General features: G+C 41.4%; 1 protein-coding gene across 1 annotated transcript in view; it reads right to left on the bottom strand.

The window, feature by feature from the left end:
• Positions 1 to 13,075, bottom strand: part of LOC124708428 (E3 SUMO-protein ligase SIZ1-like) — a 14,893-nt gene extending 1,818 nt beyond the window's left edge. Inside the window, exons 1-15 of the mRNA XM_047240107.1 lie at positions 12,974 to 13,075; positions 11,311 to 11,391; positions 10,732 to 10,774; positions 10,320 to 10,398; positions 10,050 to 10,212; positions 9,756 to 9,889; positions 8,817 to 8,885; positions 8,134 to 8,221; positions 7,036 to 7,111; positions 6,761 to 6,834; positions 5,555 to 5,662; positions 4,265 to 4,426; positions 3,722 to 3,826; positions 3,430 to 3,510; positions 2,169 to 3,351 (exon numbers count right to left, since the gene is read on the bottom strand). Coding sequence (XP_047096063.1) covers positions 2,169 to 3,351; positions 3,430 to 3,510; positions 3,722 to 3,826; positions 4,265 to 4,426; positions 5,555 to 5,662; positions 6,761 to 6,834; positions 7,036 to 7,111; positions 8,134 to 8,221; positions 8,817 to 8,885; positions 9,756 to 9,889; positions 10,050 to 10,212; positions 10,320 to 10,398; positions 10,732 to 10,774; positions 11,311 to 11,391; positions 12,974 to 13,000 — 2,473 coding nt within the window. The 5' untranslated portion in view covers positions 13,001 to 13,075. The remainder of the gene's footprint in view (positions 1 to 2,168; positions 3,352 to 3,429; positions 3,511 to 3,721; positions 3,827 to 4,264; positions 4,427 to 5,554; positions 5,663 to 6,760; positions 6,835 to 7,035; positions 7,112 to 8,133; positions 8,222 to 8,816; positions 8,886 to 9,755; positions 9,890 to 10,049; positions 10,213 to 10,319; positions 10,399 to 10,731; positions 10,775 to 11,310; positions 11,392 to 12,973) is intronic.
• Positions 13,076 to 13,403: the final 328 nt, after the last annotated feature.

Genomic DNA, 13,403 nt, shown 5'->3' with positions numbered 1-13,403 from the left:
CCGTAAAAGAATCCATCTTTTTCTATGGAATAATATATTAGTCGTTACTGTAAAATTAAGAGAAATTTTGGAGATATAGCTATGCTATTTTCAGTCTAACAGTTAAGCACAGTTAGACTAGCAGAAATGTAAACCCTCTCTTAAGAAGGTAGGATTAATTTATTTTGCTAAAGTGACATATATGGGGAAAAAATCTTTTGGCCCTATCTCCAAATAGAAATCCAATGACAAGCTGAATAGTTGGACAAAAAGACAAAGTTGTTCCTAAGGTGTGCTACGTGTAAGAACAGCTTTAAAGTAACCACTTCGTTTTATTATTGGGAAAATCTATATGGAAGCGCCACACAACGCACGCTCCCGTGCGGCGCCTCGCGATTCGGAAAAAAAATCCTATCTACCAACCGCTATACCCTTATCCACTGGATCCTGCATGTGCCAAATCTTTCCGTGAGCTGCTCTCGTCCACTCAATCTCCGCCGGGAGGTTCGAGGAGCGTTGTGCCGGAGAGAAACGGGAGGAGGAGGCCACTGCCGAGTACGCGAGGAGCATGCGCCCGCAGCTAGCACGGGGACGCCGACGAGGTCAAGTGGGCATCAGGGGAGGCCAACGCAACCGAGTACACGAGGAGCATGCGCCCGCAGCTACCGCGGGGACGCCAACAAGGCCAAGCATGCGACAGGGGAGGCCACGACCGACGTGTGCGTGTTGGGGAGGCAGCAGACAACGGGGGCAGTCGCTGACAACGAGCGCATGTTGCGGTAGGCACCGGACAATGACCGCGAGGAACAAAGTTCCATCCCAACGGCGGGGACGCCGCCGTCACCGAGCACGCCCCGAGGAGGCAGTCATCGTCAGCTTGCACAGGGAGGCCGCCACCATCACGCTGCGACGAGTGCGCCATCGAGCACCTAGCGGAGATGCCGTCCGCGTCGTCAACAAGCGCAAGGAGGCGGTCATCGTAGGCTTGCACAGGGAGACCGCCACCGAGCACGCTGCGACGAGTGCATCGTCGAGCACCAGACGGAGATGCCGTCGTCGATAAGCGCGAGGAGCAGGCCACCGTTGACGAGCAGCTGGTGGTAGCTGGTGGTGTCTGGTGTGCGAGCGATGACGAGTCCGGCGGTTTGCTTTCCTACTTTTTCCTCTCCCTACACCTCGATCTGTCAGAATTTTTATCTCTTTGATTTTGGATTTTCTGCATGTGAACCATTCTGTGAGTGATTCGGTGATTGGATTCATCGCATTGTTACAACATGCTGTCAACATCAATTTGTTGAAGGCAAGTAGCAATGGGAATTTTGGAGACCGAAATGGATTCTACAAATAGAAATCCAAGTCCGACAAATTTGGCAAAAAATTAACATCAATCATGTACTGCAATTTTGGCAACAAGGAATAATTAACCTGGCAATTTAGCACTACTTTAGATGTTCAAGCAAACGTAATTAACTTTTGTAATCATACTCTGCAAATTACACAACTAGTTAAAATTAACCTGGCAATTTAGGCTGGCATTAACTTAGTAGTCGTCCACTGCAAATTTACGCACTAGTTTGGCTAGCAGCCAAAAGTAATTAACTTGGTAATCATGCAGTGTAAATTTGGCTCCTAATTAAAACTAACCTGACAATTACGCACTAGTTTGGTTGGCAGCCAAATATAATTAACTTGGTAATCATGCACTCCAAATTTAGCAAAGTTAGGCACTAATAACGAATGATCATTTGTTAAAATTTGACGAGCAGAGTGTATTTCACCTTGAAAATGATTACGCGTAAAATAAGGTGTCATAAACATGCCAAAAGTCAAAAGTACGTGAAGCCCTGGACATAGAGTACTAGTCACTTCACATTTTTTATTCAGCAATGGACAACCCTATGCGTGATTGTGTGCTTGTCACAGCCGAGAGGGCATGTGCTAGCTTGACGTACGCACTTGCAACCGGTCGGTGGAAACGTTATTTTACTGGGCAGCCACGAGTTTTGTGGCTTTTGCACATGCTTTGCTCGGGCAGGATACGCGTTAGCAGCCGCCGCACTGTCTCGCAAATATGTAGCATAGTCCTTTATTATTCGCAGCTTTTGAAGAGCTCTATGCTCTGCACTTTGCAGCTTCTGAAATGGTGCACAGACAGAAGAAAATTTAAAATGCGTAGAAGGGAGACAAACCAGCATCAATTGATGGTTCTACTTCTTCCTCGTTTGACTGAATTTGTTGCTGCAAATTTAAACCATTAGCAGGTGCAGACTCTTCATTACCACCTCCACCAGCCGCAAGTGTAAGAGAGATCCAATCATCAGACTGAAGCGCATTTGATGCATTCACACGCTCACTCGGTTCTTCATGAAGGGGAACAGAAGAAGGTTGACTTGGAAGAAAAAGTTGCAAAGAAGGGTCATCACCAACGAAAGCCAATGGGTTATCAACCAAGCTTCCATGCATTTCATTACTATTGTGGCAAACTGGAAGATCATGAGCTACAGAAGCCTCCTCTGAGCCAACATTACAACCAAGGGAATAGTCGTTTGGTGGAATGCTAAAGGAACTGTGCAAACCAACAGAAGTATTGGCAGTATCACTGTCATTCCCAAAAAACTGAAAACCTTGCTCCGGTTGGGGATAAGAATGCATTGGCCAATTATTCATCTCAAAATCATCGGCATTGTTGCTCAATAAACCAAGTCCACTAGTACCAACGCCAGCATCTTCCTGGTATCTTCCAGTAAATCCAGCATCATTGGTGGCAAAAGGGAAACCAGTATCATGTGCAGTAGTATTGTCATAGACAGTTGGTGGGCAAACGACGTTATCGTCCTCTTCATCAGAATCACTAAGAACAATGACATCTCCAACATTATGCTGTTGCTGTGATGTATCCTCTGCATTATAGGTATGGCCAAAATTGAGAGGAAAACTGTCAAACTCGTGACCATTGTTCAATGATAAATCAATATGCATACTGCCCTCTTGGTTCACGCTTGTATCATCCCCATCTCTGTAACTCCCAGTTGGACTATTGCTCACAGGAAAAGTGTTGGGAGTTCGGAAAGTAATAACATTCTGAGTGTGGTTGCCAACCACAGAAGGCTTCTTGTCATCTACTTTGTTGCTCACTTCCCAAATTCCATTTTTTCTCTTGATTCCAATCTTTAAGCCCTTATTATGTCCATCAGAAGTACCTTCTAATTTGAGTTCATTGAAGTTCTCAACACCAGGTTTCACATCCTCAAGAAGGGTGCCATCAGGCATATGCCACTGAGATAACTCTCTAGTTGATGCATCACCCTTTACACGCCATGATCCATCAGGCTTAATATCAATCTCATTGATGTCTTCACTGCATTCGCGCAACTGCGTCACAAAGAAAATATCAGACGAAAGCAATAAAATCCAACACAAAACAGATGTAAAGGTACAACGAAGACCTACCAGGGAAGTAATCCGATTAAAGTAAGGATCAACCATCAAGCTCTCAAGAGAGTAGTTCTTTAAACATATAGGGCACTGCCACTGCATGGTAATAAGAACAGAGGAATTAGAGACTACAAGACATACCAAACCATTTTGATGTCAAAACATGGGATTCCACCTTGCGGAAAATCACTATATACGAAAGAATAGTGTTCTACATACTTATAACAACAAACAAAAAAAAACACTTCACATTCCTGGATGCACATATATATTGTGTTGATGTACACCAATAAGCGCAAAATCTAACCTTGCGTGACCGCTGATTCAATTCCACGAAAGTGTCAAGATCAAAACAACCCATGTGAATGCAAGGTTTGAACCTTCCAGCAGTCTTCATTCTGGATCCACTATTCTGAAAATACATAAGATTCGTTTCAAATCTTGCATACAAAAGAAACAAAAATGGTTGAAAAGCCACTGAAGGTGGGCAAAGGGTCATGGCCACATAAGGCATGCTAAAAAATTGTAATAATCCAAACAAGGGCAGACTTTTGACACGTGGCTAAACAGCTGGTAGGGTGGTCTGAGTACAAATCAATCTTCTACTTATTGCAGTAGCCACAACACATATTGACAAAGAGAACATATTAAGGTCCATTATTATTTGCATCTGAAAGACGCACCATTAGTACCTAACATACATTTCCTGACACTATTCAGCTAACTGAGCATGGAATATTAGAAAACAGTCAGAATTTAATTACTAACCACGATCCAAGCATACAATACTGACAGTATATGTTGAGTCGGCGAACAAATCATAATAACAATTACAAGCAAGAACACTCACAGGGCAACGAAGGTTGACTGTAACAGATTCAGTAACCACTTCTAAATCACTGTCACTATCAGCATTATCTGCAGTATCTCCACCTCCGAGACAGCGTCGAACACGAGTAAGAGCATCATTAAAAGACTCACCATCAGCTTCCCTTGGGACTAAATTCAAGACCTGGAACCGATAATAGTGTTAACAGAAACAACAAAACCAATGCTGGCTTATAACTGCTGGCTGTACAGGCATGAAACAACCCAAACGACATACAGAAAGCATTTAGCTATTCCATTTCCTACAACATATACTGAAATGTTTCCCGTGCAACCAAGAAATGATGTAATATGTCGATACATTTCCAATGCATATCAACCGGTCTCAAATGGGAAGTTAATGCAACAACTCATACTGAGCAGTACAAAATGCTAAAACAAGGCCAAAAGAGAAGTTCAAGAAACACTAGAAAAACATGTAGTTGGGGAGTTGTTTTCACTGAATAAAGTCAGTCTGCAAAAGATATGCTGCATATGTGGGACCAGATTCCCTTGCCACTGTTACAGCCAAGAAAAAAATTACAACCTGAGATTTTTTTCTATTGCTAGACATTCACAGTTTTATATCACACTGTATATTAATAGAGTAACTGTTGGTTAAATCCGTCTTAACGAAATTACGAAACTAAATAGCAAACACAACTTATAATTTGAAATGGAGGTAGGGCAGTATCTGTTTTAAAACCCAAAAAGTAATGGTTGCAGTTGTTTACAAGAAGTAATGGTCAAAGCATAATCCAGAGGAATTTGAAAAGTAAAAAGATTCGAGCATAAAAATAAAAAATGAGGGAGTGATTCGGACTTGTGGTGAACTACAGAACATATTTCAAATTGCGTGTATCATTCTCGGTCAAAGCATAATCCAGAAGAATTTGAAAAGTAAAAGGAGTCAAGCATAAAAACAAAAAATGAGGGAGTGATTCGGACTTGTGGTGAACTACAGAACATATTTCAAATTACGTGTATCATTCTCAGTCATCAATGGGCAGTCCAACCATACATATATATATGGAGGAAATGTACACAACCATCAGCCGATGCACATACCTCCCTCTTCAGGATATAACAATATATACATTAAAAAGGAGCATGAATTGTTCTGAAACTTAGTACTGGGATAAGTTTCTCTTCACAAGGAGACTATTGTCCAGTCAAATCAACAGAGGCAACTGAGAGATAAGTGAACATGAAAACACCACCTCCTACCAAGCATTTGAACTGAACAATATTGACTGAAAATGACAAGTCAAACCTGAGGAACGGTCCTCCTCTTAGCAACTCGCACTCCAAAGCAAAATGTTCGAGTATCAACCCTTCTTAAGCAGATTTTATTAGTGCCTTCTCTACTGCATGTAGTTATCTGCAAATGAGCAAAATTATTAGGATGGGGAGTTCAAACCATTCAAAGAATGAATTGAAGTAAAAAATGTGGAAATCGGTAATAATATCTAAAGAGTGAATGTAGAATGTTTAGGCACATCGACATTGTATATTTGAATGGTCCCAACATGAAACGGGGCGTGCTTTACAGCCAGTTTTGTACCTAGACTATCCAACTCCATTTTTATTCATGAAATCTGACAGTGACTATTGCAACATAGGTCAGTGTGACACCAATGCAACCAAGCTAATAAAGTATTTTGTGCAATTCATGCCTTACAGTGTTGTCAGACTGAATGTACTTAAATTCTTGCGTGGGACATAACATTATTAGTTCTTGTATAGCTCATTATGTATTGACAGTTGTTCATTTTCAAGTGACATTTTGCTAGTATGTAGATTCAATTTTAGTATTTCCTATGATGCTGGGTCAACTATTCACTTCCTGAAAAAGCTAGTATGGATGTTCAAGGAACATCGAAAGTGTGCAAGCCTACTCATAGTGAATATGAAGGAACGTAACATAAAACTAATCTTTGTCCATGGATAATATGGCCCTCCACCCAGCTTCTCGCAAAACAGCACCTAGCCCTACTCGTGTCAGCCCATGTGGTAGAACAGCACAAGTGAAGCTGTATTGCGGAATGGAGTCAACTGTGCTAACATTTTATGATTGCAGGATCCGAACATAGAACCTGCAGGGCTCCAGGTTTACCCTTCTTATTCAGAGTTGAGTACTAAAGTGTAACCACGGCACAGAGGTTACTCCAGAGGGTGGGTGTGTGTGTGGGGGGGGGGGGGGGGGAATCATGCAGCCTGACTAGTGTTTGAACAAATGGAGATGTGATGGCAGGTTTAGTCCCATGTTGGTCCAACCGTAGCACCATCAGGTTAAACCTTTTACAAGGATAAAAGTATAAGTGGGGAGCCATACAAGGGATGTCACATCCATGGATGGGCTGGGCATTAAGCAAACTTTAGAAAACATTCCCGAAATTATATAACAAGGAGCAAAAAAACAATTTCTTTTTTACAGCATCTAGGTTCTATACCAATGGACAGAATAAGAATGACTCACCAGTGGCCCATCATCCCGTCCATTTATTCCTAATAGCTGAGAACCAGGTCTGGTCACTACTCGTACAGGAATACCTGAACAGAGAAAAGACACTAACTTTCACACCGATAATCCCTTAACTCCGAAACTATCAGTAAATACAACCTACAAGGCTACAGCAGCTCAGATGTAGCACAGATGTTAGAGGTGTACAGAGTATAAGAAAATATCGAAGCTGGTATGAAATTCAGATATTCAACTTAAACCTAGTAATAAACAAAAATTGTCAGCAGTACCATTCACTTCCAGTTCTGCATACTGGGGCCACTGCATCCTGAACTGAACTTTGTCATTCATAAGAATGCACCAAACCTGTCCAAAACACATCTCTGGTTAATAAGGCAGCACAACAGTTTAACATGCATACTTCAGTCTCAGAGTACATCTGCGAACTAACAACTGAAGCACTACTCCACACGTACAAGACAAATGTTTATATATATGGTAAAATGAAAATCTCAATAAATGCAAAAATGAACAGTTGGAGTGGACATAATAAATATGGATATCCCCTTTTACATACGTTTTCTTTCAGCATCCAATACAAGGGATAGTGCATATACTAAGTGTAAATTCAATTATACTGATACATTTCAGGTGCCTTCAAATCTTAGAAATAAATTCATATTAATTCCATAGTACTCATGGGATTGAAACAAAGCATTATCTTCAAACCAGGAAGACTTCATTCAGAATTCAGGTGCGTAAAGGCATAGCAGCACCATGGCATGATAAATTCAGACAAAGTACTGTAGCTTCAAGTGTACTGTTCATGGGCATATTTGCTTGCTAGAAATTAGATTCATTTGGTTGGTTTGTGTTGGACTGAATTTTTGTATGAGGTAGTTTAACACAAGTGGCCATGTATGCTTATGTATATATCTATACATAACAAAGGAAGAAGGTGAATCCAGTGTGAATGCTTATCATCAGTGAGTATGTTTCTTAGCACAAACTATCATCTCTATCCTTAATTATAAACCATTTTGGTAGGCTAAAATAACCTACCAAAACGTCTTATAATTAGGGACAGAGGTAGTACTTTATTAGGGCTCAATCCAAGTCCTATATTCAGAAACTAGCAGTTTACATTCTTTAATCAAGAGAAGCATGAATTAAGCAAAGAAGTTTTAAGTCCCGCTGTGGTATTTCTCATGACTGGCTATTCTAGATCTATTCCTCCCCAATATGTACCCATATTAGGTTGGAGACATCAAACATCACGTCATTTGTCTACTACAAGTGTTTACCTGGTTGTAAATTAACACTCACAATGCTGAGGACGAGTTCACTAAGAACCAGACATGGAAAATTTAGATTTCATGAGAGCATACCTGTAGATCATAGTCTGATCTCTGAACTGTTTCCCTATCTGCTCGAGAAAGTTGGAAGCTTTTCTCCACGGTTTGAAGTACACTTGTTCTACAGATAAGTGACTATGTGAGGATTCAATACAAACAAGTTTACAAAAAAGTAGTAACAAAAAATTATGAAACCAGACAACGCAAAGCGTCTTTCAATTAAATGTGCTAAGCACGTCGCTATACAGCAATAGATCACTTTATAATAAAGGTACACCTATATAATATTAGACTTGTTAATATACAATATAATTAACTCATGCCATGGAAATTTACTGATGAGACTTTGAATAAATGAGTTGTCATTTCAAACTTGCAAATGAGAGCAAGCTTGAGTTTAATAACAGACTTCAAGAGGAATGACTAAGAAATAGTCAGCAACTGGAGTAACCCACTTGACGAAATTATTGTGTTAGATGAAACAGCAGCTACCAATTGAAGGAAATAATTCTCGTCTATACTAAAGAGCAGAACATAGACATTCATGAGCAGAAAAACAAAGCAATGCAACCTACTGTGCATTTCCCTCCTAAAAGTAAAATCAAGTATAGTACCCAATGTACTCTTCCCATGTGTTCTTCCAAAAAGAGGAGCAGGAAATACATAATGATTATCAGTTGAAACATTACCGGTACCAAGTTTTCATCTTAACTCACCCATCATTTGCAACACCAGATGACATGAATTTCAGAGGGGGTAATGGATTCCCTGTAGTGACCCAAAACCTGCAAAATTTAGAAGGCTGCAACTTCAGCAGATGAAAACCAAAACTAAAGTTCCCAGTATGCACAGGGAAGCAGGGGAGTGAATCAACCTAACAAACAACATATATCTGTTAAGGAACTTCCGGTTAAATGATGCTTTCTACATAACCAGTGCATGATAAGCAGATAAACCTCTACAGTGCTATTTTAGAGTTTCAGATTTGAGAGGACCTAATTACATTTACAAAGTTCGCTACTCCTTAAGGGACAATTAACTCGAGATTCTGAAAGTTTTAGTAAAATCACAAATATGTACTCGCATAAAACTACAGAGTGGGAAAGCAAAGTAACTCCAATTGTGACAATACCTAGTTTACTTCATGTTTGTGTGTGCCAACATGAAATAAACCTGACAGTACCTTCAGGTCCAGCAACAATAAGTTGGTGTTTAGTAAAGCACAATGAAACTCAGTCAATCGACACAACACTAACTTGATCAATTACAGAATATGCATAGCAGTTTTGACAATAAATGAGTACATGTAGAAGTTTCGACACATGATCAACTACATTCGCAAAATACTCAATTCTCCACGAAAATGAAATGGCAAGCTAACAGCATTAATCTCACACTAACCTATAATTACTGGTTGACCAGACACAAAAGAAATTGATCAGGTTACCATAACAAGCAATTGAATTTATTAAAAATTGTATAGAAAGGTACACTCTGGAGCATGCTAATCACTTTCAAAATTACAACTAGAATTAGATTGCCTGTTAAGTTCTAGTGACAGACATATCAATTATGAAAATAAATGCACTGCACAATAGCATGCAGATAAAAACTAAGCTCAAAACCAACAAAGAGCAAGCAGGAGCAAAACATACGGGTCTGCCCGACTCAGTCGGCACAATTCACAGTAGAAATTGGGTGGAACTTCAGGGCTAACACCATCAGTGGGCTTATCTGGGACGAGCACACAGCTCATATGTTGCCACACATGACACCGGTCCTCCTCGCACTGCAGAAAAAACACAACACTGGATAAAATTCTCAAAAAGGAATGGCAGCATAACAAACTGACCAGAGTTCATAAACTTATATAACTTTGCTTCACGTTGCAGTGGTCCTTTCAATGTAAAAGAGAGTGAAAAGAGGGAGGGGGGTAACGACTATAATACCTTGATCATATTGTCATTTAGCAATGTACTACTACAAACGCAGCGGACCTTAGTTGCTGGCTGCAAGGAGTCGTTGACTTCCTCTTTAGGCCTGAAAGAGTTGAAATCTGATCCACTGTGGCACCTAGTGGCTAGATCGGGAGCAGATTGGATTTGCATTTTCCTGCTAATGAAAGCACACAAACCTCAAAAAGAAGGGACTAGAAAATTATCCCAAGTATCTGCCCTATTATCCTACATAGATAATTTTATAAAACAATGAAATTTAACCTGTATATATCATCGACAATTTTTGCAACTGCCTCCTTTGTAAAAGAAGTTTTCCTTCCCCATCCCTGATGCCTTTGACCTGCAACAGGATAATAGAACAAAAAGTTAAGAGGCAATTTAGGGAAGTACAAAATCATTGCAGATTCAAGATGAAGTACAAAAACATATACCATCAAGGCAAAAAAGAAAGAAATCAAATTGCTAAGTAGCCAATCTACTGATAGAAAATATAATTGCTTAATCAAATAACAAATTGGGAACGACAAAAGCATCAATCCAGGGTTATGATGGGAAAAGCAGTGCATGAAACAAAATCTTTGGTTTACGCACAATATAAAATTTAAGGCTATCCCGTGAAAGTGTAAAATGCAATCAATCAAGATATTGACAAGTTAAACATAACCAACAATACCTTGTTCATCTGATAACAGTGCCAATACCCTATCGATAAGATCCTGTGACCAGATTAGTAAACTGAATTAGTTAACGAAAACGCAAGACTGGCATTGTTAAAAGGACATTCTGTAGAGTATGGGTTCTCTGCTCATGAGAGGTTTAAAAAGTTTGAATCAACTACCATTTTTAGTTGGAATACTAAGGCCCTTATGAATCTGATGCATGTTTGTATGATACACAAAATATAATAGATGAAGGGTGATATAGCAACTATATGTGCATCAAAATAGTATTTTCTTCATGAACACAAATGGACATATATTTACACAAAAGTATGGGCACAGAACATTTCAGCACATGCATCTGTGTGTTCTTGATATATTTTTTGAATGTGTGATATTATTGGTTTACCCACAAGGACATCCTTGCGAGTGCCCTTAGGAATCACCAAAATATGTACATGAAGCTATGAACCCGGTGTTACTGCCAACATAAGTTACATACCATGTGGCCAGCGTATTGTTCAAAATGTACTACACAGAGAAGGTGGAATGAAGTGCACGTAAGAAAAAAGAGAACAGCGATATTTGCCAACCTGTTTCTTTCCTTGCTTTGGTAGGCTGAGCTGATGTAAAATATCTTTGAGTTCCTTTATTCGGAAGTATGCCAGTTTATCCTGTGAAGAAGAACGGAAAAGATCAACCCTAAAGTAGCAGAAGCAGTTCATTTGGCACAGCGTACATATGGAGAGCACTAAAACCAAACTACCAATCCTGGGACATTTCAGCACTTCATAGGTAGATACTTGTGTGTGGAGTTAAGCACGGTACAATTAGTCCTACTTCAGTAATTTTGTAGTTAAATACAGGGATGCAGACTAAGGAATGTAGATATTTGTGTCTAGAATGAATTTTCTCATCAGTCCACAATGTAGAGCAACTAACTTTATGACTCCTTAAGGTTCCAATATGATTCCCCACACTGGACCAAACCATGATTGAAGCAAATGAGAACATTTACAGACACAATCGAAAGTGCAGGCTAAGGAATTCCATAGTCCCGAGTCAACCACTAGAAGCTTCATTCTAGACACCTGGGCAAGACTACAGCGAGAGCCGCCTACCAAAATATTGAGGATGTAGACAGCTGTAAATATGTCATGGCTAGCATCTGCACCAATCTTCAACTGTAACCCCCATCGGTGGTAATACCCCGGACAGCCCGGATGGCCATGCACCACTATAATGCTACTCGCACCAATTACACAACCTCCTAAACAACAATAACTAGACTCAGAATTACCATATGCATACGGAGACCAATTAATCTGTAATAACCTCCTAATCAACAATAACTAGACTCAGAATAATCATATGCATTCGCACACCAATTAATCTGCAACCTCCTAAATGACAAGTAACTAGACTCGGAATTACGCCTCGGAATAACTACTCTGTGACCTCCTAAATGACAATAACTACGACTCAGAATTACCATTGCATACGCATTATGCACCAAAACCAAACTACGAACCATGGGAACATTTCAGTATTTAACAGAGAGATACTTGTGTGTGGAATTAAGCGTGGTACAGCTAGTCCTAATACAGTAATACGTGGATCCAAACAAGCAAGCCCTTTTCTCATCAGTCCACAATGCATAGAAACTAACAGTATGACTAACACTCTTCAAAACACATCTAAGAAACTCCAGTATGGTTCCCCATGCTGGACCAAACCATGAGTACAGCAAAGCAGAGCATCTACAAACACGGGCCGAATAAGGAATTGCACACTCTGCATAATCCACCACTATATGCTTCTACTCTTAAGACTCCCGGGGACCTCTACAACAACATTCCCAATCGAGAGCATGTCGGAACGTTGAGAGCCGAGTTATTACAGTAGAGGAAACATGAGAAGCAGTTGCTGTGCTGTGGCGAGCGGCGGCAGTGATCTCCCACTTGAACCTACGTCGTTGACAATACCCGGACGGTGAGAACGTCCATCCCCCACTAGAAGCTAGTCACACCAACCAATCCGCAACCTCCAAAACAAGGCTAGAATTCCACATCAATCGGGAGCAGTCGCAGCTACAGCAGCAGTCGTCCTAGGAGGTAACTAAAGCGATAGAGGACGTCGACACGACACGAAATTCACCAAGGCGCATGGAATTCGTCGCGAAATCGGGAGAGATCGGGCGGAATTGGCAGGACGGTGCGGGGCGTGGGGGCGTAGGGGCGTTTGCGCGGCGCGTACCTTGCAGGAGGAAGCCAGGTCTGCCATGGCCGCGGGCTCTATCTACACGCGCCCCCGTGGGCGGTTCCCTGCTCACGCGCTCCGAGGCCCCCACGCCGCCGCGAGGACCATGGGCGGGGGGACGCGAGCGGCGCCGATCGGGGGGCGGGTAGAGCTGAGCGCGGACGGCGGCGCGGCGGCGAGATCCGGTGGGGCGGGGAATGGCGCGACGGGGCGGGGGAGAGCACACTTTCCTCGTCTCTTCTCTCTCAATCCCTCTTCTTCGTCGCCCACCCTCTCCTGCCTCGTTTTGTATCGACGTGGTGGCTGGCGCTGGTTTTTCTTTTTCTGTGCTGTGTACGCTGTGTGTGCACATCGGGGCGGGCTGCCTGCGCCGCGTGCGTGCGTGTGGGTTTTCTCTCTCCTATTCGGCCGCCGCGGCGGACGTATC

This window comes from Lolium rigidum, chromosome 4 (genome assembly GCF_022539505.1).
Source record: "Lolium rigidum isolate FL_2022 chromosome 4, APGP_CSIRO_Lrig_0.1, whole genome shotgun sequence".
Classification (NCBI taxonomy): Eukaryota; Viridiplantae; Streptophyta; class Magnoliopsida; order Poales; family Poaceae; genus Lolium; species Lolium rigidum.
Note: the sequence above shows the minus strand (reverse complement) of the source record. Positions and strands in the feature narration are given on the sequence as shown.